General features: G+C 37.9%; 7 protein-coding genes across 11 annotated transcripts; 3 read left to right on the top strand and 4 right to left on the bottom strand.

Moving 5' to 3' along the window:
* Nucleotides 1–62: 62 nt before the first annotated feature.
* Nucleotides 63–1899, bottom strand: LOC105264792 (zinc finger protein Xfin). The gene is made up of 3 exons (XM_011301909.1): nt 1748–1899; nt 974–1659; nt 63–871 (listed from the first exon to the last, which is right to left on the bottom strand). Exons 1-3 carry the CDS (start codon nt 1772–1774, stop codon nt 517–519), a joined length of 1068 nt encoding a protein of 355 aa, XP_011300211.1. The 5' UTR covers nt 1775–1899; the 3' UTR covers nt 63–516.
* A 163-nt stretch (nt 1900–2062) lies between these two features.
* m-cup (mann-cup) lies at nt 2063–5590 on the top strand. 2 transcript variants are annotated; one of them, XM_011301888.1, is made up of 6 exons: nt 2063–2290; nt 2816–4037; nt 4144–4317; nt 4396–4641; nt 4748–4873; nt 4945–5590. In XM_011301888.1, exons 2-6 carry the CDS (start codon nt 2859–2861, stop codon nt 5179–5181), a joined length of 1962 nt encoding a protein of 653 aa, XP_011300190.1. In that variant the 5' UTR covers nt 2063–2290; nt 2816–2858; the 3' UTR covers nt 5182–5590. The 2 variants fall into 2 exon arrangements, with proteins under 2 accessions (XP_011300190.1, XP_011300181.1); XM_011301879.1 differs by having other exon boundaries at nt 2798–4037.
* On the bottom strand, nt 5336–9620 carry knk (protein Skeletor knk). The gene is made up of 9 exons (XM_011301900.1): nt 9346–9620; nt 8850–9069; nt 8663–8771; nt 8280–8518; nt 7994–8162; nt 7653–7901; nt 7454–7589; nt 6715–7368; nt 5336–6635 (listed from the first exon to the last, which is right to left on the bottom strand). Exons 1-9 carry the CDS (start codon nt 9401–9403, stop codon nt 6436–6438), a joined length of 2034 nt encoding a protein of 677 aa, XP_011300202.1. The 5' UTR covers nt 9404–9620; the 3' UTR covers nt 5336–6435.
* Nucleotides 9621–10351: 731 nt separating this feature from the next.
* Nucleotides 10352–13095, top strand: Srp72 (signal recognition particle 72). Its single transcript, XM_011301816.1, has 4 exons — nt 10352–10500; nt 10684–10801; nt 10983–11238; nt 11324–13095. Exons 1-4 carry the CDS (start codon nt 10401–10403, stop codon nt 12824–12826), a joined length of 1977 nt encoding a protein of 658 aa, XP_011300118.1. The 5' UTR covers nt 10352–10400; the 3' UTR covers nt 12827–13095.
* Nucleotides 13087–20065, bottom strand: LOC105264748 (coiled-coil domain-containing protein R3HCC1L). Of its 4 annotated transcripts, XM_011301849.1 has the most exons (9): nt 19696–20065; nt 18303–18452; nt 17694–17809; nt 17425–17530; nt 17086–17230; nt 16522–16989; nt 16204–16444; nt 14185–14421; nt 13087–14101 (listed from the first exon to the last, which is right to left on the bottom strand). In XM_011301849.1, the coding sequence occupies exons 1-9, from the start codon at nt 19773–19775 to the stop codon at nt 14037–14039; spliced, it is 1608 nt and encodes a 535-aa protein (XP_011300151.1). In that variant the 5' UTR covers nt 19776–20065; the 3' UTR covers nt 13087–14036. The 4 variants fall into 4 exon arrangements, with proteins under 4 accessions (XP_011300151.1, XP_011300144.1, XP_011300159.1 ...); XM_011301842.1 differs by having other exon boundaries at nt 16522–17230; XM_011301857.1 differs by lacking the exon at nt 19696–20065 and adding an exon at nt 17883–18033 and having other exon boundaries at nt 16522–17230; nt 18303–18394.
* Nucleotides 14440–16195, top strand: LOC105264742 (chymotrypsin-2-like). The gene is made up of 4 exons (XM_011301828.1): nt 14440–15101; nt 15169–15509; nt 15602–15847; nt 15921–16195. The coding sequence occupies exons 1-4, from the start codon at nt 15047–15049 to the stop codon at nt 16098–16100; spliced, it is 822 nt and encodes a 273-aa protein (XP_011300130.1). The 5' UTR covers nt 14440–15046; the 3' UTR covers nt 16101–16195.
* A 333-nt stretch (nt 20066–20398) lies between the features above and the next one.
* On the bottom strand, nt 20399–22340 carry l(3)73Ah (lethal (3) 73Ah). The gene is made up of 5 exons (XM_011301805.1): nt 22076–22340; nt 21584–21881; nt 21353–21498; nt 21126–21269; nt 20399–20929 (listed from the first exon to the last, which is right to left on the bottom strand). The coding sequence occupies exons 2-5, from the start codon at nt 21858–21860 to the stop codon at nt 20804–20806; spliced, it is 693 nt and encodes a 230-aa protein (XP_011300107.1). The 5' UTR covers nt 21861–21881; nt 22076–22340; the 3' UTR covers nt 20399–20803.
* Nucleotides 22341–23184: the final 844 nt, after the last annotated feature.

Genomic DNA, 23184 nt, shown 5'->3' with positions numbered 1-23184 from the left:
AAAAAATGGAGATGCGAAATGAATCATAACAAAATTATTATTTGTAATTGAATACAGTCGTAGGATCATAATTGAGAAGATTTTCAGTCGAACATAGCACAATTCTTAATTCCACAATATTAAATACCAATTTAATAATTACAAAAATGATGAAACGTCGAGTGAATAGATAATCAAAAAATGCACAAACCTTGAATAGTTTCAGATTTAAAATGGGAAAATTATGGTAGCGACGGCGAATAGAAAATTCATAATATACACTTATAAACACCATCTAGTATGGGATAAAGTATCAAAAGAAGTGGCATCGTAGTATTAAAATGACTGAATCATCCCGACTATATTGAAAAGAGTATCACTACTGCCAGAAATTCATACAAGATTACGAAAGAATAAAAATTGAATTCTGCTCTCGAACGATACGCCATTCATTCTCGAGATATTCCCATGATCGATGAAATACTATAGGCCATCGTGTTACGTTCTTGAATTTCAATGGACAATGATAACTATTAATTAATTATGGCTGGGATGCGTTTTCATGTGAGCTAGAAAGGTATGGCGATTGACAAATAATTTTTTACACACTGAGCATTGATGAGCACGTTGAAGGTGAGTGGTGAGATGTTGATTCCAGGATTCAGAGTCGTTGAATGTTTTTTTGCATATGGAGCAGACATTAGATTTTTTTTTCAACTTGTGAGACGAACAGGTGTGAGCTTCCGCGGCATCTGGAGTGTTGAAGGTCTGGCTGCAGATTACACATGTCAATTTGAGATTCTGTTGATCACTCAAGTGCATGTCTGAAATTTTCTCAGGAGAATTCTCGGTTGGTTTCGGAACACTCCCTTGATGGAGAGCCATGTGATTTCTGTACAGCAAATGTAACAGAGAAATTAATGGTGAGAAAATATAAGAAAAATCATTGAATATGAATGCCATGTCTTGAATTTTTTTTCAAAGAAACAATTACCTGTAAATGATTTCACTCTTGAGGCTTACAGCTGTATTACAAATTCCGCACTCAAAAATGAGTTTCTGAATGAGTCCTTTGACCTGTTCAGAGTCAGGTTTCCACCCCACATCGAGTATCTCCCAATGGCTCTCTTTGAGATGAATCTTGAGATTCCTTGTGCAGTCGTAACTCTTCATGCATAAATGGCACTTATAAATAAACAATGGATCGTTATTCTCATGCAGATTCTCGTGAGTATCACAAGCTGTCTGCGACACAAAAGGTGCATCACAAAATTGACAAATGAAATGCTTCTCTTTATGATGATCAAAGAGTGCCACAATATGCTCCAGATGCTCCTCACACACTGGACACTGATTTTTTATTTTACCGTCTGATTGGCTCTCACTGCTCTCTGGCTCAATCCTCACAGGTTTCGAAATTGTTTTTATCGCTATATTTCCCGGGGAATAATCACCACATTGTTTATCAAAAGTTTCCATAATCTTTGCCATCTTTTCGCGTCTGCTGGCAGCCAGAAGCGCCGGTTTTCTACATTTTGGTCCAGGTTTGGCTCTAATCTTATCAATCTGTATCATAAGCTTGTAAACCTTTCCCTTAAACTCCAATTGCTTAGCAAATATACTGGTACCATTTTGCTTTGAGGGAGAGACTTTACCATTGATATTAATTTGTTTTGAAACCTGAAAAAACCGTCAGAAATATTATCGTCACAATGAACAATAAGACATTTTATACTATTCACTTGTAGATATCTTGATGTAGATTTACCTCAGCAGTTCCTCCAAGTGGTGTCATATTTATTAACGATTTATTTCAATAAAAGTAGCGTTGCTTTCATATTTAACCTATGAAATTTATTGATACTCAGTAATTTGTGATGCTTTTGGCTGGTTTTATGCTTCGACAAGGAGCGACCACAATGTGCTTGTTGACAGACGACAAAAATGTGAACTGTTGGAGGCAAATTCCATCGGTCATCTCGATTTTACAGGGCCCTGTTTAGCCATCCATGTGGATATATTGCAATATATATATGTAGGTATATAGATGTGTATAAGTGTTTCTCCTATGGAATTCCTCGCAGTAGGAGAGATATTGTTTTTTCGATGCATGTATCTTATGTTCTTCCCAGTGCTCGTTTGAATTTCATTGAGTTTTTATTGATTGGAGCAGTATGTAAAAAGTTATTAATCATAAGTCATTAGTTGCCGTGAGTGTCAATGGATTAATTCATTTATTGAAAGGATTCGTCGAGAAATAACTCAGTTATATTTGTCACTGCGCTACATTCTGCTGGCGATTATTTTGGAGGTTATACATTGATTTTTTTTCATTATTGCTAATAATAAACTTCAACGTTTGACATTATTAACATATTAGTGACGTATTTGGGATCAATGTTAATGATCGAGGATTAAGAATAGTTCGATTTGATTCAGAGATTATTTTGGGGTTTTGAAGGCTTTTATTTTCTGAACAAAGGGAATATTATCCTTGGGGTAAAAATCTTGCCAATTTTATTGGCATTTCCTTTGTATCTGAATGCACTATTTATAAAATATCCATTTATGGAATCTTTGAATCACCAGAATGGAACATTGTGTCTGTTAAGCTGTTGGTTCGGAAAAATAATCATTCAAATAAATTAGTCATTACGTGAATACGAAATACGCAAGCTGTTTTGATTTTTTTTTTATTGAAAACGCAGTCAAGTCAACCTTCCACAGCTTAGTTTATCCATTTCCAAAAAAAAAAGAAATGGACTGTCGAATTTATTTTCCTTTCTTCTCTTGTTTAATGGCGCAACCATTAAATTAGGATTGTAACTTTTGAAAGAATTGCGCTGTCACCAGTCTGCACCAGCCTGTCAAAGACTGTCATGTGGATAATTAACAACCCTCAACAATCGAACGCCATGGATCAACTTTTCGACGACATAATCAAGGAGTGCACTTACGCAGTTCCAGGTGGACGTCTATCCTACGCTGTTAGAAATAAATTGGAGAAACACAAAAAATCAGTTCGACGAGAGATAGTGAGTCGCATAAAAGACGATTGTGCACCTCTCTTCATAGCTTGCAAAAGAGGTCACGTTGAAATAGTAGAATACCTCATCACGGTATGTGATGCTGACATTGAGCAGCGGGGTCTGTACGAGGTGCCTGACGACAGATCAGTTCACTGTGTCACACCACTTTGGTGTGCAGCAGTTGCTGGAAAATTGCCTGTGATAAAGTGTTTGATTTCACACGGTGCCGAGGTGAATGCAGTCTCTGACACTGGCTCAACACCAGTAAGATCCGCCTGCTTCATGACATATCTAGAAATTGTTGAATATCTCGTTGAGCACGGAGCTGACATTCTGCGTGCTAATTACAATGGGGGTACATGCTTGATAAATTCAGTACAGAGTGTCGAATTGTGTACATATTTGTTGAGACACGGTGCTGATGTCAATGCAAGGGACATCCAAAATAAGACTGCCTTACATTATGCAATTCAGGAGCATAGATTTGAAACGACTAAACTATTTCTAGAGCACAATGCAGATCCACATTCGAAATCGAGGTACAATGACGACGCCCTGCAGACTGCATGTCTCAAGGGAGCAATACAGATTTTTGATTATCTCGTGGAGAATGTCTCATATTCACCGGAACGACTGGCCAATGCCAATGAATTAATGGGCTCGACATTCTTCGATGAACATGGAGATATTGCAGCGGCATTAATCTACTGGAGAAAGGCTATGGATATCAGGATGGAAAATATGGAAGAAGGGCAGGTCCTTCAGAAGAGACCTGTTATGCCAAAGAGGGAAAGTTTCAGGAATGCTGTCGAGTTCTCGACACTTGATGAGCTCAACTCAATTGCTTTCGATCTCGATGCCATTAGAATACAGAGCTTGCTTATTTGTGAGAGGATACTAGGGGAAAATCATAAGGATACACTTTATAGACTGATGTACCGAGGTGCCAGTTATGCTGATGCACTGAGGTACCAAAATTGCATCGATTTGTGGAAGAGAACTCTAGAAATTAGGGTGGAAAGGGATTCTGTAAGTTAATTCGTTGAATTCTAGTAGACAATTGGCAATTGAGAATGCGGAGTAATTTGCAATTGATACATGAATACATGAATTTGTGTGTATGTTTGTTCTCCAGATTTTATATACAGATACATGTTTCACTGCTCAAGCTATTGTTAAAATAATGGTGGATTTGAACGAAGCGACGACAGATCGAATTCGTGATAAGGACGAGCCAAGATTCTGTGATGTGGTTGCGGTATTTAAATTGCTCACAAGCCAGCTGTGCGAAGCTCGAGAAATACTCGAGGTAATTTTCCACGAAAGAAGGACAAATAAATAAAAACAGTAAATTTCATAATTTCGTTTTTTTATGTACTCTCCTCAGAAGCGTCCAGTGTACAAACGCCATCAGGATAGTTACGATCATATCTTGAAGTGCGTGACACATTTGATTTATCTCTTGGTAGAAACTGCTCAGACTAAGGGCCAAAAGACTGAGGCTCATCAACTCGTTCGCGAGTTAGTCCGGAGAAATCCCAGATCAGCGTCAACAGGAGATAGTCTGCTACATCTTTGTGTTTCCAGTTTGAACTCTATTACTTCTAGTTATTTCACTTCTGATGAAAAAATGGTTTGTATTTCTGTCTAATCTATTATTAGTATGTTTCGCATTATTTTTGTTAGATCTCCATCAATGGCTGAAGTTTTCGAAAAATCATTGGAAAAAATTATTTCAGGTTGTCTTCCCCCATACAGACGTCGTTAAATTACTCCTTGATTGTGGTGCTCACGTGAATGCTAGGAATGAATCACGTTCAACTCCACTTCACATCGCAAGCAATGCTTACAACTTTCTTAATCCAGTGAGTAATGAATCGGGATTATCTCCCGGATATTATTAGAAATATTGACGTACTGTTTTGGATTTTTACAGTTGATAAAACTACTCCTCGATTACGGAGCACACCTCGACATTCCCAATCGAGTTGGCGACACTCCAGCAAAGATAATATCCTCAAACCCCCACAACAATATAAATCTCGTCAACTACATGACTTTAAGGTGCTACGCAGCTCAGGCAATATTCAAATACGGAATTCATTGCACTGAGCTGCCTGTAACGCTGCGCCAATTTCTCGAATACCACAGACCACATTGTATCAACATGTAAATGATACAATAACTTTTCAAATTAAGTATTCTTGAAGTTTATCACTTATTTGACGGTATGACCCGCAAAGGATTGATGAAATTAATTCTTTCCGAGTTATCATTGTCAAATTTTACAGAAGAATTATTAAACTATCAAAGAAATTATTACTAACTTTAGAATTAACACAAGGCGATATAAGTATTGGATGACTTGGTCCATAAATTGGAATGTTGAGTCCTATTTTTTTTCAGTCGTGTTCGGCAAAATAGAAAATTATGACTTTTCGATAACTATTCACGTACGTTATTAAAATATTAGCTTTATTAAAACTAATGTCGCCATAGAATGATCGAGGCCTGAGAATATCGTTTGAGAAAAGTCACGGCCTTTCACTTCTACCGATTCTCACTATTTCATAAAAAATAAATGCAAACACGGAATTTTGCTTCAGTGAATATTGTAATTTGAGTCCTCGTTATTCTCACGATTAATTTGATTGCAAACAAAAACAATGTACTTTAATCATACCTTCAATTCCTATCTATAAAAGATGATACACCAAAATTAAGTTGTCGAGAGTAAGATTTCGGCGACCTCCATGCGTAAGACTTTTCACGCGTAATCCTGTGTCCCATTGGCCATTCCGAACAAAACACTTTTCATATCGGTCAATTGGCTATGTCATCACCAATACAACGCAGTCGAATGCCAGGGGCGGATCGCGCGTTCGATCTCGTACATTTAATGAATCGCATAGATCTCAACACGTCAACGTGATAAGTACATCACATAGAAATAAGTTTATAAATGTTCTGTTTTTTTTTGGAAATTATTATATGTAAATTACGTAACAGCAAAATAAGAGAACTTAACTGAGCACTGCGTCCTTCAATCATTTTTATCAACCAATGTGATATTGATAAAAGTACTCAATGTGAATACTCAATAACGTAAACATAGTGGTGCTCGATATTTATTTCTTTTTGATTCATATTCACGGTACAAAAAGGTAATAAATATATCTATGAAGATAAGAAATCGTATTTTTCATTTACTAGTCATTCTTTTCTCGTTAGTAAAAAAATAGATTAATAAAAATAAATCGATATACAATCATTGGATAATATAATTGAATAGAGAGCTAATATTTATTTTATTATTCAAATCTGAACCCCCGCGATAGCAGTTCTGGAAGATCAAGGATTAGTCCTTTCAAATCTTAAATATACACGTCTATTCATCAGTCTTGTCATTTTATGTTTATTCTTCCTTCTATATAACACGAAAAAATAAAAAGATGACGACTGTTGTCAGAAAACTAGTGGTTATTGTCAAGGCACCTTTGGAACTAACTCTCATGTATTCGTCCACTACATGAATTTTCCAACCCATGTTGGCATGGGTGAATGAATTATACCAGACAGTGTCTGGCCAGCTGGAATTTGGAGTCACTTCTAATAATCCACCTTCTCCTGAAATTCAAATAAAATATTTTGACGATTCAACGAATATTTTTAAATAGCGCAAACATATTAATTTGGTCTTAATTACCTTCTTCGCAAGTGTAAACAAGAGTTCGATTGAACTTCTTGAACGTGAGAAAATCATCATCAAGTCTCCTATCGCGACCCTCATGTTTGCTCAGACAAAGGGGCCCAACAGCTGTGGGTCTGGGCCTACCTCGCCTGGTGAACTCAACACCAGCCAGGACTCTCACTTGATTTTGCGCCCTATCGCTGAGCCTGTCATACCCTCCATGAGGTTCATCAGTAATAATCAAGGGATGATACAGATTTGCGCTGTGGGGATTATTGCCACCATGAACTCGAAAACTGTAAGTCAATCCTCGTCGGAGATATAACTCCGGGATGAGTTGTCCATTGATATACCAGGCTAGTCCCATGGAGGTTTGTCCAGTGATACCCTGGTATCCTCGTTTACCACCAGAAGGTCCTATTGTCGCCTTGAAAGTTCTGATGCTCCTGTCGAAGATGTCCGACTTCTCCCAGATCTCACGGAATTTTCGGCTGGACATTGTAAAATCGGTGCAGGTACTGTGAGGCTCTTGACGATTCAACTCCAGTTTAAGATCGGATTTAGGGTAGAAGTCATGAAAATTCGGCTCCTTGTTCTCGTCGAGACGACCCAACGCCCAAATCACGTAAACTGGACGATCGGTTGGGTATACTTTATCTCCAGAGTCAGCTGTGAAGTATAATTTTGGAAATTTATTCCACAAATATTGAGCAGCAATTAAAAATAATTACAAAAATAATAAAATTTCACTCACACGAAATGAGGGTTCTCCTATAACTGATGATAGAAATTCCATTCTCTCTGACAGTTGTATACATCTGATTGCTGTCCAGTCCACCGACTAATTCGTCTTTACACACCCCTTTATATTGTCCAAGGGTTTTTCCGCACTGAAAAAAAAATTTCGGTGAATTTATTCCGGAGGAATTCAATGAACATTTAAATATGCTCACTGGTGCCTTCGCTGTAATATTGTAATCAACAGCATATCCTCTGGCTCCATCCACATACGCCACTGTAACATCCGCTCCTTCCATCTGACTCCTCTCCTCAGATCCAGAAAGACCAAATGCCATGTACTCATCCTCTTTGATCTGCCCACTCAATTGGATGGTAATCTGTGGTCCAAATATCTCCCAGCTGACTTGATAATTCTTGTGGAGTTGTACGCAATTCGGGAGAGCCTCCACGTGTTTAACGACCTGAAGAATCATTGATATCAGATTCTCAAGATTTAAAAGAAAAAGAGTGGAGAATTTTATCTCGGTTTCTACCTCGGAGATTTAATTAATACCTTGACTAGTGATGGCGGGACATTCAGGCCTTCCGGTATAACTACCGAACCATAATTGCTCTTCGTCGCAACATCAAAAATACTCAGCCAATTGATATTTCGTATTGTCATCTCGCCTGGAAGCTGAATGACAATGTCTTCGCCTTTGTAGTGTCTCAGGGGATCCAGACTGATGGAATTGGAAGGAAAAGGAAATTAAAAGTCAAATTTCCCAGAGGCAAATATTCCATGTAATTAATTTTGATATTTAACATGCGAGGACTGATTTTTCCCCATTTAAACTTACTATCCATATTCATCTGGAACTTTTGATCCAGTGGTGGACGGTTGAGGACCAACACCAACCCAGAAATAAGTGTCATTGCCTAATCCATCGTAATAAAACGCTGGAATACTTATAGTTTTTGCATCTAGAATTATTATGGCCTCTGAAGTGACTCCGTGAGATCTTTTTGATAGCTGAGATATTCGTTGAGGGGATGGTGGATCGAATTCATCGGGAATATTAACATCTCCAAACGTATTCTATATAAAAAAAAAATTCTTTCCCTTATCCACTCAACCGTTAGATCGAATAAAAATTAATCATATGATTTCTACAAGTGAATTGTGATTGTCTGCTGAATCAACTGCATTCACGAATTCAAGATTACGATTTTCAACGATTACCTGATTCGATAGATCATAAATAGCAAACCACTTGATGTCCGTTATTTTTTTGTTGTCTGGTAACGTGAGTGTAAAATCCTTATTAAGATATCGGTCAAGGACGTTAGTCCTGCAATGGAGGAATTATTTATCGATAAATCATAGGTAATAGTGATTTATGTTCGGATTATGAATCGAGCTGACTCACTTGCCGAACTCATCCGGGACGATGAAACCCTGTGGACCCGGATGATTGGTGGCACCAGCCCAGAAAAATGTGTCTGCACCTGTACCATCGTAACTGAAGGATGTTAATAATAATGTGTACTCGTCTACAGCATAGACGTCACCAGCAATTTGATGATGATATGTATTCAGTTTCCCTATATATTTGCCGTTGTACTCTTCATCTGTATCCTGGGTAGAACCTATATAATATACGATTTTCGTAATATGATATTGAAAATTGAAATGGTTCGAGCGATACTGCCAAAAATTGAAAATAACACGATGGAAAGTTCAATGCGTGGCCGAGAGATACGAGATACGAGAATTTGAATAAAATCTTGATTAAAAAAAATTTAATGATTTCAATTAACACAATTATCGCCTGCCCCAGAACCTGAACCATCCGAGTAATTTCTGAACATTTACGTTGATCATTTTTTTTTAATGTCGCGCACTGTAATTACACATGGACTTACCACCTTGTGAAAGGATCGCAACAAAGAAGAAAACGCAGGAAATTCGTGCTGTCAACATTTCAACGAAATTTTTAATTAATGTTTTTTTACCCTTCCGTTTACATTTTTTAAACACAAAATTTGAGAAAAATTCACTGGAGATTGTGGAATAGAAATAATTGGGAACAACTGTTTGGGATCGATGTTTTAGTGGACTTGACAGTGGTCTTGAAACAGGACTAAGATAGCGGTATAGTGCGCGTGGGATATGGAAAGCGCTGGGCCTCAAATGGGCCTCAACGTGGAGAGAATGATGAAGTGAAAGTATTACGTTTTATTGCAGCTCGACTTCAGGTTTCTTGAGATTTCTAGGATCTTGAATTTCCAGTAGTGGTAACAATGAATGGTTTTTTATTAAAAAAAAATTGTACATAGAGTTTACCATTTGGTTTGAAGATTAACATATGCTTGCACCTGATTTTGCTGTCTGTAGACCCCCGGACCGAATGGCATTTACAGCAAAACTCGATCAAAGACGTTTAACATCATTTTCTTAATATTCCATTCGATTCTTTCTTTTTTTACGCACATTTCTTGGAAATTTGAAAAAAAAATCGGACGTACGCGGGGGGTAACGGATCGATTTGATGATGATCATGATAAATAATGCAAATTTCCGTGAATACCTCCTCGATTTTCATGTTGCCCTGATACTTTTTCAAAAATTTCGAATTTTCACATTTCAGTGAATACCTCCTCCATTTTCATGCTCCCCTGATACTTTTTTTTAAATTTCAAATTTTTCAATTTCAGTGAATACCTCCTCAATTGTCATGCTCTCCTGATATTTTTTCAAAAATTTTGAATTTTCTAAGTTCCGTGAATACCTCCTCGATTTTTATGCTCTCCTGATACTTTTCCAAAAATTTTGAATTTTCAAACTTCAGTGAACACCTCCACCAATCCTCTTTCGTCAGATCCTTCAGTAAAAAATTGATTGGAATGTGTCATGGCGGAGAGCATGTAAAAAGTGTCATGGACGGCGCTAGTGTATAGTTAATTTTTAATCTGTCAATATGGCTTCGAAAGAGAATAATCTTTCAAGTTTATACGCCGAATTAAATAAATTCGGACGTAACGGTGAATATGAGAGAGCATTGAAAGTTGCTAATAGAAGTGAGTAATTTTGGTCATAATTAAATCAATGTTCCCGTTATTTATAAAGTAATATGGAAGGGAAAAGTTGACAATATGGAATACCTAACCACGTTTCAGAATCCTCCATTAATCATACAGGGACAGTGGAGTAGCTGTATTTATTATCATATTATTAACATTAAAAAAATCTTTCTTTCATAGTTCTGGGAATTTCCCAAGATGAAGAGGCAGCCATTCACTGCAAAATTATTTCCTTCATACAATTATCCAAGTTCAACGATGCACTGCAGGTCATTGCAAAAAATCCAAAAATATCTGTGTGAGTATTTAAATCATCCCGTGAAAAATAATATCTTCGCGAAAAAACGCAACTCATGAGATTGACGTTTCCACCGCAATGAGTGATTTCCGAATTTTATTTTAAGTATTAATTTGTTGTCAATCTCATTAAATTATAATTATTTTTTATAAACTAACAAATAATTAATTTCCTTCCCCAGCAATTTGGATTTCGAAAAGGCCTACTGTCTCTATCGCCTGAATCAAGTATCCGAAGCTTTGAAAGTTGTTTCAAGTATTCAAAATCTATCTTTAAAAACCAAGGAGCTCAAGGCTCAGATTCTCTATCGACTTGAAAAGTATGAGGATTGCTTTTCCGTGTATCGAGATATAATTAAGAACTCCAGTGATGATTATGAGGATGAGAGGGAGACCAATTTGGCAGCAGTATTGGTTCATCTCACTGCGGAAGGCTCAGTCAGTTATTTCCCATATTAATCAAGACGTCAAAAGTCATCAACAGTAATATCACTACTCAATTTTATTATTATAATGCCAACAGAGTATGGACATCCCACAGCTTCGAGACCACACTTACGAGCTCACTTATAATGCAGCATGCCGTTTAGTGGCCGAGGGAGCCCAAGGGGACCGTCCCAACCTGATTGAAGCCGAAAAGAAGCTGCGTCTAGCCGAAAAGATATGCAAGGAAGCCTTAGAAGATGACGGCGCCACCGAAAAAGAGATCTTAGATGAGCTCGGAATAATTAGAGTACAATTGGGTTACTGCCTCCAGCTCCAGGGACGTGAAAAAGAAGCGCAAGCCCTTTACTCCAACGCCCTAAAAGCCAAACCCGATGATATAGCTCTTGTGGCAGTCGCCAGCAATAACTTGGTGACCCTCAACAAAGATCAAAATGTCTTCGACAGTAAAAAACGAATGAAATCGGCGACCCATGATGGTCTGGAGCACAAACTGACATCTCGCCAGCGTTGTAGCATCGCTTACAATCAATGCCTTCTCGCTCTTTATACAAACCAAGGAGACCACTGCCAACAGCTCTGCAAGAAACTCATCAAGGACCACCCTGAGATGTCAGCTGAGGCCACATTTGTTCGAGCAGTTCAACTGAGTAAAGAGGGAAAACCAAAAGAAGCGGTGAAAATTCTCCTGGAAGAGTCCGGTGATAAAGACCTGCCGATGAAACTAGCATGTGTTCAGTTACTTCTGTCCCATGGAGAACGGAAAGAAGCTATAGGAATATTGGAGAACCTCAATCCCAATGACAAAGCCCTTCCAGGTATTGTGAGTGCCCTCGTGACACTTTACATGGCGGAAAATAATCGAGAGAAGGCTTCGGCAGCTCTAAAAGAAACCGTTAACTATTACAAGATGAATAAAGAGGGGACTGGAAATCTTGGAATGCTCTGGAGACAAGCAGCGGACTTCCACCTCCGTGGAGGTGAGGTCCAAATAGCCGCGGCGAGTCTCGAGTCTCTGCTGGAAGCCTCTCCATCCGACACAAAGACTCTGGCACAATTGGTAGTGGCTTATGCTCAATTCTCTCCAGCGAAGGCTCAAGCTCTATCGAAACAATTGCCTCCACTTGATCATCTTGCTGAGGCAATCGATGTGGATGCATTAGAGACGAGTAACTGGGTCATTGGGACAAAAGTGGTGAAGAGGAAACTGGAGCCATCCCCTGGGAAAACAGGAACTGGGACTGGTGGAGAGATGGAGGGAAAGAAGAAAAAAAGAAAACGTAAGGGAAAATTACCTAAAAATTACGACGCCAGTAGTGCTCCTGATCCTGAGAGATGGTTACCTAGACATGAGAGAAGTGGATTCAGGAAGAAGAGGGACAGACGGAATAGGGATGCCACGATGAAGGGCACACAGGGTGCGGCTGCTGGGGGCAGTGATCTTTATGATATTACAAAGATGCCAGGTAATGCTAAACCTTCACCGAATCCCCGGCAAAGTCCAGCTGTGGAAAGCTCTGGCCCCAGACAGCAGCAGAGGAAGGTCCAGCAGAAGAAGAAGAAGAAGGGGGGAAAATGGTAAAAAAATTGTTGTTCGTGATTTTAAGAAGAAATGTAAGTTTTTTGTTGAGTAAAGTGTCAAGAATATATTTTCAATTCATCGTTTCCAAGATGAATTGATAATTAAGAAAACTTTGAAGTCTAACTTGAATTGTTCTCTTTCTTATCACTTTGATTATAAAACTATTGCATCATTCTGTCGATATATTTGTACATTGCATTTACGAATTTTCTGAGAGATTTTGTTAATACAGTAATGAAGTAGAAATAAATTGAGATGAATCTGCAGTACGTAAAATATTTTTATTACTCCATAAACTTTCCGTCCATTTTCCACTGTCGTTATGTTTTTAACGCTCATTATAACATTTTTTTGTTTCATCTTATCGTGACTAGGTACTGGCAAATATATATTTTATGTTCCATTGGAAAATCATTTAGTTTTAAAAATTCTCTGAGTAACAGTGTTTATTTTAGAAAAATATAATGGGCATTTGGTTTTTGCGATTTAACGAAAGAAAGAAATGATTTATGATTGTGCGTCACGATTTAAAAAATTTACATAGAACCGGAATATTCAGAAGTTCAAAATTACACGGGATTCTGAAATTCTCAATCTGGTCAATGAGTGATGAGTTTATACAGTTAGAATTTCTTGGTCGTTATAAAAATTAACGTGACATCGTTGTATATTTCATTTTGTTTTCAACAAGAGATTAATTATCCATTTTAATCAATCCTTTCACTTCGTACAGGTTTATTGTCGTGATAATGAAATGAAGGCAGTTTTTGTTGAACATAAATAGTTAATCGATAACATTCAATTGCATCGCCCGATTTAACAATATTTACGATTCTTAGGCGTTCCATTTAAACTCTGCAGGTACAACTAACTATTTTGGGCAATTAGTTTTCCCCCAAGCCACGATTTCCATTATTGTACGCAGTGACACGTACGAAGGGGAGAATTCAGGGTTTTTACTTAAGGAAAAACATCTGAGTAATTTAGACAGATAACGGTGAACAACAACATTAAAACTCGTTGTCTCATGCCACACTCATCTACTTTGATAAAAAAGAAAAGCCACCCCTGCGCAAGAAAGAAAAAAGAAAGGCATTCTTTGAGCGGTCCGTTCGATATTTTTTTGTTATCGATAAAGAGGATTAGATGAGTAAGGCACAATTCCACGATATCTAGGTTCATTCGAATCCTTAAAATTAATTGTTAGTCATCATTTTGGCGTTATTATGCCTTCCCAGGCATCGTCACACTGTTTTTTCGCAAGTCTCCTTTTTTCTGAGAAGAAAAATAAAACGAAATTTATTATTGAACAATTATTAAATGCTTTTTGATAGTTCGATTTTCAATGATTATTTCACCTTTAGCTTCGCGTAAGACAACTTTTTCATGTTCCCTCTCCTGCCTGGCAGTGGCCAATCTCACCCCAAGTGCACCAGTAACCAAACGTCTCGCCAAGGCTGCACAAGTTTCAGGTCTGCTTCTATAAGGCTGCATGAACTCCGCACTTTTTCTCGCCTTGGTCCTACTAAGTGCTGTCGCCTCGCTCAGAGGTCGAGTTTTTACGAAAGGGTGATCCGACGCCAGAACTTCAGCAGCTACCATAAAATCAATCATCTTTATTGAGCGTGTAAAAATTTCCGTATACATAATTTCTATATCTCGCTATCACGTTTCATTAAACACGTTGAGGTATTATATGAACACGTGGACGTAATATGCAGATTAATTGCATAATGGCTTTTACATACTAGACTAGAAAGTGGAACCAGATTATATTTTTTATTGGCACTAGCGGCTCTGACGCGCTACGCGTGCTTATCTTACACTTATGGGTGTTATCTTTTGATATAAAAAAAATGTTTCAATAATTTATTTGTACAAGCGTATTGGCTTCATTTCATGGGCATTCAAACGATATATAGCATGCCGAATGTAATGCCTAATCGATATTTGAAGCATCGATTAATCCGATTCCAGGTCAAAATACTGAACATCCGCATTAATTTCGTTATCTTAATTAATGTGCGACACTGTGGAGCAATAATCGTCATAAAATCTCAATTCACGCTTAATAACGTATTCTCAATTGATTTATTGCAAACACACGTGTTTGAGAAATTGGACAAGTATTCAGGAGACTGATCTATAAAAGTTATCGGTAATAATCCCTTTCAGTCAGTTTTAACTTAATATCACTCGAACCATTATACAGATGCGAAAATGGTAATTTTTTCCGCTGCCTGCATCGTTCTGGTACTCCACACGATCATCGAGGGTAAATTATATCAATTAACAGTAGAAACAAATTGGAACCATCCCCTATCAATAAATATTAATTATAGACGTTAGTGCAAGGGCGCCAACAAAAATAATTGGTGGTACTGACACAACGATTGAAGAATTCCCATCAATCGTCTCAATTAGAGACGAAGCAGGGGACCATATTTGCGGTGGAACACTGATCAGTAATAAGCATGTGATGACCGCAGCTCATTGCCTCGTTACAATGGAGAAAAAACGTCACAAAGTAACAAAATTTGTCAATAAGGTCACCGTGTGCGTCGGTGGTTGTCGTAAAAATTTGGAAGAACCACGGGAAGTCAAGCGAACAGATATCCACGAACTGTTCGATGGTGATTATTCTGAGACATCGTACATATTGCATGACATAGGAATCATTACGGTAAACTGATCACTAATCAACTGAAAATAATCGAGATGAAGAAGTAAATTGCTGAATAAAAAATACTCGTGAAAAATTATTAATTCTTTCAGTTGAAAGAAGCCATAGAAGAAAGTCCCACTCGAAGACCTATTGCATTACCATCTGAAAACACACCAATTGGTGAGACTGGTTACGTGGCTGGCTGGGGATCGGTGGACAAGTCTTTGATTGAAATTCCCCTAACATTACAAAAAGCCCGAATGAACATAATAGCATGCAAGATTATCCCGGGAACGATGAAAATTCCGGACACTGAAATATGCGCCTTCAATCGCAAAGATATTGGATTCTGTGTGGTGGGTTACTTGAATTACTAATTCAATTTTTCACCATGCTATTTCTATAATTATCTGTCAATTTTTCATTTAGTACGATAGCGGTAGTCCACTCATAGTAAATAATGAAGTCGTTGGAATTGCTTCATGGAAATGGACACCGTCTTGTGCTGAGGGTTATCCCGATGTCTATACAAGAGTCGAAAGCTATGTCGAATGGATTCGTAATATTATCAGTCCTCATCAGCCCATCAAAGAGGATGAGCTCCGATAAAACATACCGATGATAATGAAGTGAATAATCGATCGGTTATTTTTTTCATCTTTTGCAATCTGAACAGTTGATAAAATTCAATAACGAGATAAAATGGACTCACCGACAAGTGGACTACTGAACACTCCGAGGCAGTGGGTGTCATCAACCCATCTAAGCTCAAACCCTCCATTCTTAAAAGTGCTGAACACAGCTGCAAGATCACTAGTTTTAAAATCCGAGGGAAAGTTGTAGATCTCAACTACATGAGCGAATTCATCGCTCGATACCTCGACAGGCCTGCTGAATGCTTTGTAATCGTTTTTTGGTTGCTCTATTGTCACTTCTCCAACAGCCGCCGTTAACTGAGCACCAAAGAAAATTTTCCAATTTACCTCTGTTAAAAATAATAAGAATTCTACAGAAAGAATAAATAATTCACCTCTTCAATCAACGTTGGATCCAAACACTCTCCATTGTCATCAAACAAACTATCCCAGTCGCATTCATCTCGATTAACCTTGACCGGTGGTGATGGAGGTGATGCAGGTTTACTCTTCGCCCTTGCCATCTTCTTCAATTTCTTTTCCGGCGGGCGAACAGTTGCTACGTCCGCCTGAATTATTTTCCGGGACGGCGAACTCTCACTACCCGATATTATCAATACGTCAGGCACTAAATTACGTGTTAAGCTTGTTTCCTCACTGTTATTAATCAATTTGTCGTTATTTTTCACTTCCGGAATAGTTTTCAATTTCACGTCAATGTTCGATGTGTCACTTGCCACTTCCGGTTCGAAATATCCGTGGTTTTCATCGCGGAATTTATCTTGTTCGAGATGTCGAATTTTTTCAGTGCTAAATTCTTCGTGATTGTTCATTGGCAGTTCTGGAGGCCGAGGTGGCAATTCCTGACGTAAACATTCGTCCATTGATAACTCATCAGATAATTTCGAACTTTTTGATAGTGTATTCGGTTTTATTTGGGGAGATTCGAGGGAACTCACAACATTTGGATTTTTAATACTTCGACGCTCGTTTTTCGGTTTCGGAGGAATCACCTCCTCTTGAAGTTGATGACTCCCTTCAGCTTCTGCACTTCGACGATGTTTTGGCACGTACACCGCACGATCTGGCCTTTTTTGTCTTGCTCTGGATGCAAGTAATGGAATATATTTTTTTATTAGGACAATTTCTGGGCTGTAATATGTTACTATAATTTATTTGAAACACACTCCAATTTATTCAGCACTTTCTTACCTCGAAAATGTGAGAGAATACGGACAGACGAGTGGTGTTTCATGAAAAATCAATTTCTATGCATTTTACAAACTTTCTATACATACTTGAGAGTAGTGGATTCCGGAGTCGTGCTCACACTCGGTGATGTGCCGTTTTGAGCCCGTCGTGCTGCCGGTGGACGATATATCTCGACAGCAGGTGTGGATTTCACTGGAAATTAAACTTGGCTTTGGTATCAATGACCTTGGAAGATGGAGTCGTTAGTGAACCGGTAAAGCGTGAAATGTCAATTTACGCATCTCGCTGACCGTTCATTTCCCTTGAGGTTTCTCACAACTTGTTCTACTGTTTTACAATTGATTTGAAATATTACCTTGTCGTTGCCGGGAATTGTCAGGTGAGGCTGATGGAGAGCGTCTGTCCTCGACTCCCATCTTTGATGAAGAGTCACTGCCTCTCGGCGATACCACACCATTCAATTTTTGATCTCTGCATCAACAAACAAAATATACTAATGGTTGATTCTCCAATGAGAGTCGACAACAACTGGGATTCACTTAACTGTATTTCCATCATCATGCAATGACCGGGGGTTCATTGAGCCGAGATCGCTCGGGGTTTTCTCGACTAAAGTCAAAAAATAGGTGCACAGGGGAGAAACACTATGGCATGACTAAAAATATACTCTTGGCAAAGTATCACTAACATTGTGGCTGCACAAACACAAAACAGAAGGATTGAGTTATAAAGTGATGAATGATAAATTGAAAAGAGATTCACCAACTATTTTGGTGGAATCGCAGTTGTTCAGGGATGACAAAAAAAATCAAAAGAGCTGATGAAATAAAATTTCAATTGAGAATTTTCTCAGTTGCAAGAAGGCCCTTATTCATAAGAATCATGTGTATAAATTCAGCCTTTTGTCTCATTCTAATAATTTTCCCAGAATTAAACTCGTTTAATATTCGTGAATCGTACATACCGAATCACGTCTGACTTGTAGCACACGACAGTCCGCCTGGCTGAGCCTTGACCAATGGAAAACGTGCTCAAGAGATCTGAGAAATTGTCCTGTACAATTTGATGAATGAGAAAACGTCGGTAGTTGTTCACTGGTGGGAAAATCAAAACTCTGAAAACGAAAATTGAGAAAAAACAAATAGTAACCGATGATTCGAAATCCTCAGGATGTCCCGAAAGTAAAATGACCAGAGTAATGCTGGTTACTGCGATTATTGTGGGGAATACCTTACAGCTGAGAAGTTTTTTACCCTCCCCACCAGGTAAATACAACCGGCAAACTTTTACATAACGTTTAGTGAGTTGAAAAACTTTCACCTTCGTTTGGCTTCCTGAAGTACAAGCCCATCTGTTCCCCCACATGTGGTACCATTTACCGTCCAAATAATGACATTTCGGGGGGGAACGTGTGCCCGTTTCAATGACGAATTTCGGACGCAATCGCTGATGTAAGGATTATGCTATGAGGGATCTTTGATGTCATTCTAATAATCGAGAGCTCTCGAATGTTTCGGGACTGTTTTTTGAAAGGTGCGATAAAATGACAATACATTTCCAGCAGCAAATACGAATTTTTTTTCATGAATATTATATTAGGAAAGAAAGAAAATTCATGGTCGTTATATCTATTTAATTTTATCATTAGATTCATTAATGTCTTGAAGTGGCATTAATTATTGAAGGACTGCCTCTATAAAAAAAAACAAAATGTTCGAGAAACAGATTGAGTCGTTAATGCAATTTCATTGTAGTAATTCCATGTAATGACCACGAAATACCATTCACTGTTTGAATTTCGGTCAGTACTACTTTACTCGAGAATAAGAGTCATGCTCCTGAATAACGGAAACAAGAATTCCTAAGCGTGCTTGTAACCACAGTTACCAATTATCCTTGGATCATATGCATTACGCAATTTTATAGGATATGTTGTGGCCACGTGAGTGGTGAAAGAGAATGAAATTAATAAAACCAAATGTATGCGCAAAACCTGTCAATGTGGATATTACAGCGAGATAACATCGGCTGTGCTCTCAGAGATTCAATACCGCAGATAACATGAGATGATGGTCCGTCTGTCAGAGGCAGAAAAATTCATCGAAATTTCGTGTTTACATATCAATATTTTTACTCTCCTTCACTTAATGCTGGGGATTATTCTCGAAATGACGCCGTACAATAACAGTGCCCGAGGGTCTAAGAATAGATAAAAACTTAACCTTCATAACGCTGTGATTAAAAAAAACCAGCTCTAAAAAACGCTAGAGAAAGAATAACTGGAAATCGCCAGGAGAAAATCATTGTTTTTGTTATCTTGATTTGTTGTTGGAGTCGATGAAAAGTCATTAACTTACCGTTTGGCTTCTTTCCGCTGCGAAAAAAGCGTCACGTCGTTCTCGATCTCCTCAGTAAAGAGATTGTCTTGAAGACTCATCTATCAAATTACTAATAATAAACTTCAACTTGTTTCTTTTTATTTTTCATCAACAGCTGAACTATTTGCTGCGATAACGGAAAAATGTCAGATTGAGGTTACATTCGCGCGTATTACGGTATTTTCGGGTTCTGACGGCGTAATCCATATCACTGGACTTCTAGTTTTTTTTTCGCGTTCTTAATTTTTTTTTTCACTGTATCATGACCACTGGCACGAGGAAGTTGTAGAGAACTAGTGAAGATTTACAGTTTACACACACATTTATGCAGGCAACGGTAATATTGTTACGTCTTATGTACGATGTGAATGAGTTTCGCATTCTTGGATACGCTTGGAGAATCGTAGGTTGAAAACCGCTTTTAGGAATACGCGGGAATTCCAGATTTCAGTTATTTACTCTGTTTTCTCTTTTTTTTTTAATCAGAAAAAAAATTAATCCAGTTGCCACGAGCAATTGAATCGCAAACCATTTTCTTTTATTCTTCGTATAACAAAAAAAGATAGTAATAGGCATTCCTACAAGATAATGGCAGATCACTTGAGAGTTATGCATTGAATCGGGATTTTCTGGATGGGAATTAAAGGATTACAGTCTTTAAATAATTTTACTGTACAAAACATATTTATTTCATAGAATAATTTACGATGACATTGACGATGAAATTACTTTGTTCCTTAGAAAATACTTTATACAAGCTTCACACATAGTTTTTTTTTCTTGAACTGCAAATGCTCTAAGATAACGGGTTGTTTCTGTTCACCGAAAATTATCATTTCTACCCATTACCCCGAATCAGCCGCATTAAACATTAAAAAACGGATCAATCAAATAATTACACACGATAACAGAAAAAAAAAAATTCCTGCATTTTGTCAATCTTCCTAGCATTACGAACTCAATAATTATTATCAACACATTATAAGTACTCATAGATATTAGACAGATATGATAAGTTTCACTTCAATAAGCAATGTTTCTGGAGTGGATTAGAAATAAAAAATTGGTATTAAAGGTTTCTCTGTTATTAGATATCTATACGTGGTCGATACTGTAGCCTCAGGGGCGGATCTCGAAACCTCCATCGTGTCACGTAAACAAACTTTAACGTGTGGTCTTTACCTAAGAGTTCATCATTGCATAATATATCAATCTGAAAGAATACAACACAAAACGCTTCATATCAAACATTTTCTACACTATTGTTAAAAAAAAAATAACGATTATATTTGGGAATAATTTGGAAGGAATTCTGCGGAATATTAGATTTGGAGAGAGATAAAAAATATTTGCGGAAAAATGGAATCGATTCTAGATCATTTCAGACATATTGTTCTCTCTGTACTTACATCGCGATATTTTTCCATGCCATTGAGAACCTTTTTGGCGATAAATTTTTTGAGGTGAGTGATGGTTGCTTGCGCTGAACACCTGATAAATCGGCGTTTCAGCGTTTTCAGACTGGCATTTATACATTCGAGGCAAACATTGACCTGTAGAATTACAATAATTGCCATTACCGATGCATTTATATTGGATTTGGATGACGCAATGTTAAAGGGCTACTGAATCGTACCTGCTCATCGGCTCTGTGATAATCTGCTTCTGCATGAGCATCAGCAGAGGCTTTCTCATCTTCAACTTCCCCTGCATTTGGTAATACATCTTTTGGACAAGCAAGACCTCTGGCTCTGTAGAATTCTCGTTCTCTCTTAATTTCATCTGCAGATTAGGTAGTGACAGAATTATAAAATCTGTTGATAATTCAATTTGGAAAAATATATAGAATATGGATTATTGTTCGTACTTTCTTGGAGGTCAGGAACGAGTTTGTAAACAATATCCTGCATGGTTCTGTCGAAACTTATGTACTGCAGTGGATGTGACTGATGAATAACAATTTGACATGTTGGACACGTGCTCTTCTCCTCCAGATGCTTGACAAGACAACTCTTGCAGAATGTGTGTAAGCACTCTGTAACTGTTGTTGCATCTATTAAATAGCCCCTGCATATTTTGCAAGTTATGTGACTATTCAATGTCTTTAATTTGATTCGTCTCTCCATTGCACCTGTCAGCACCATCTAATTGCTTCACTAATTGATCTATAACGAGGACAATGACAACGTGAATAAATATATTACGTCCGAGATATTTAGGGAAAATCAAATCGAATCGCTTGAACAATTAATCCCGTCGAATTAAAGGAATTGTCCAGAGCATATGGACATGACCAACAACAGAATAGACTAATTACACTAGAATTTCCTTTATTGTTAAGGAGGTTATCGTCTCTAACCTAAATGTTATCAGTCACGATAGCTCCAGTTGTCAATGAACCCAGTAATATCGACTCAGTGAACAGATACGGCTTCTTGTGTACGACATTTCTTGAATCCACTGGAATCAACACAATTTGAAATAAAAAAGAATGGGAAATTAATATGAATTTCGGAGAAAAATTTTGGTGAAAAAACAAACGAATTTGTAAATGTGGCAGATGACAACAAAACTGACTGATTCGAGCGACGCCTTGTGCTTCAATGGAGAAACACTGATACAAAGAGCAGAATAAACAGAGATTATAGGACAGATGAGCAGCGCTTACAGAGAAGATTTACTAAAGTAAATAATGCTCAGTTCCGGGGGGTTTGAGTGACCCCAGCGGCATCGTAGTACCTCATCCCAAGAGAGAGAGGGCGCCACACGCAATGCTGGGGTGTCTGCCCGTCAGCCGACTCGGTATGCTGAATAATACCAAAGGAGTAACTTCGGTTTTGTTCGGCTCGACTGGTGGGGAACAGGGCCACAAGTGGGGATTTCGGAGAGTGGGGGTTATGGCCGAGGTTACTCCTCTGACAATATTCACTATAACTGCCTCAGTAGCAGTTCCGCTGTCAGGCGGACCAGTTGATGGGGTAAATGCAATTTTTTGCGTTACGAAATTAGTTTTTGTTCATCTCCGCTGATACATTTTTGAAAATTTCGAATTTTTTAATTTCAGTGAATACCTCCTCGATTCTCATGCTCCCCTAATACTTTTTCAAAAATTTTGAATTTTGAAATTTCAGCGAATACCTCCTCGATTCTCATGCTCCCCTGATATTTTTTCTAAAATTTGGAATTTTGAAATTTCAGCGAATACCTCCTCGATTCTCATGCTCCCCTGATATTTTTTCTAAAATTTTGAATTTTGAAATTTCAGCGACTACCTACTCAATTCTCATGCGCCCCTGATATTTTTTTGAAAAATTTGAATTTTCAAATTCCAGCGAATACCTCCTCGATTCTCATGCTCCCCTGATATTGTTTAAAAAATTTTGAATTTTGAAATTTCAGCGAATACCTCCTCGATTCTCATGCTCCCCTGATATTTTTTCTAAAATTTTGAATTTTGAAATTTCAGCG

Source organism: Fopius arisanus, unplaced genomic scaffold, assembly GCF_000806365.1.
Source record: "Fopius arisanus strain USDA-PBARC FA_bdor unplaced genomic scaffold, ASM80636v1 scaffold00001, whole genome shotgun sequence".
In the NCBI taxonomy this organism is placed as follows: Eukaryota; Metazoa; Arthropoda; class Insecta; order Hymenoptera; family Braconidae; genus Fopius; species Fopius arisanus.
This window is presented reverse-complemented; position numbering and strand designations above follow the sequence as displayed.

What these genes read in the sequence shown, in the direction of transcription:
- LOC105264792 (XM_011301909.1), bottom strand. Translation starts at nt 1,774, where the DNA reads ATGACACCACTTGGAGGAACTGCTGAG. An exon ending in CACTTGGAGGAACTGCTGAG is followed by an intron (nt 1,660 to 1,747) that starts GTAAATCTACAT and finishes CGGTTTTTTCAG; the next exon opens with GTTTCAAAACAAATTAATAT. An exon ending in AAGAGTGAAATCATTTACAG is followed by an intron (nt 872 to 973) that starts GTAATTGTTTCT and finishes TTTGCTGTACAG; the next exon opens with AAATCACATGGCTCTCCATC.
- m-cup (XM_011301888.1), top strand. Translation starts at nt 2,859, where the DNA reads ATGTGGATAATTAACAACCCTCAACAATCGAACGCCATGGATCAACTT. An exon ending in TCACTTCTGATGAAAAAATG is followed by an intron (nt 4,642 to 4,747) that starts GTTTGTATTTCT and finishes AAATTATTTCAG; the next exon opens with GTTGTCTTCCCCCATACAGA. An exon ending in CTTACAACTTTCTTAATCCA is followed by an intron (nt 4,874 to 4,944) that starts GTGAGTAATGAA and finishes GGATTTTTACAG; the next exon opens with TTGATAAAACTACTCCTCGA.
- knk (XM_011301900.1), bottom strand. Translation starts at nt 9,403, where the DNA reads ATGTTGACAGCACGAATTTCCTGCGTTTTCTTCTTTGTTGCGATCCTT. An exon ending in GTCCCGGATGAGTTCGGCAA is followed by an intron (nt 8,772 to 8,849) that starts GTGAGTCAGCTC and finishes CCTCCATTGCAG; the next exon opens with GACTAACGTCCTTGACCGAT. An exon ending in TAGGAGAACCCTCATTTCGT is followed by an intron (nt 7,369 to 7,453) that starts GTGAGTGAAATT and finishes TATACTTCACAG; the next exon opens with CTGACTCTGGAGATAAAGTA.
- Srp72 (XM_011301816.1), top strand. Translation starts at nt 10,401, where the DNA reads ATGGCTTCGAAAGAGAATAATCTTTCAAGTTTATACGCCGAATTAAAT. An exon ending in ATTGAAAGTTGCTAATAGAA is followed by an intron (nt 10,501 to 10,683) that starts GTGAGTAATTTT and finishes TTTCTTTCATAG; the next exon opens with TTCTGGGAATTTCCCAAGAT. An exon ending in AAAAATCCAAAAATATCTGT is followed by an intron (nt 10,802 to 10,982) that starts GTGAGTATTTAA and finishes TTCCTTCCCCAG; the next exon opens with CAATTTGGATTTCGAAAAGG.
- LOC105264742 (XM_011301828.1), top strand. Translation starts at nt 15,047, where the DNA reads ATGGTAATTTTTTCCGCTGCCTGCATCGTTCTGGTACTCCACACGATC. An exon ending in ATGACATAGGAATCATTACG is followed by an intron (nt 15,510 to 15,601) that starts GTAAACTGATCA and finishes TAATTCTTTCAG; the next exon opens with TTGAAAGAAGCCATAGAAGA. An exon ending in AAGATATTGGATTCTGTGTG is followed by an intron (nt 15,848 to 15,920) that starts GTGGGTTACTTG and finishes TTTTTCATTTAG; the next exon opens with TACGATAGCGGTAGTCCACT.
- LOC105264748 (XM_011301842.1), bottom strand. Translation starts at nt 19,775, where the DNA reads ATGAGTCTTCAAGACAATCTCTTTACTGAGGAGATCGAGAACGACGTG. An exon ending in ATCCAACGTTGATTGAAGAG is followed by an intron (nt 16,445 to 16,521) that starts GTGAATTATTTA and finishes TTTGGTGCTCAG; the next exon opens with TTAACGGCGGCTGTTGGAGA. An exon ending in GTTCAGTAGTCCACTTGTCG is followed by an intron (nt 14,422 to 16,203) that starts GTGAGTCCATTT and finishes ATTTTATGGTAG; the next exon opens with CTGCTGAAGTTCTGGCGTCG.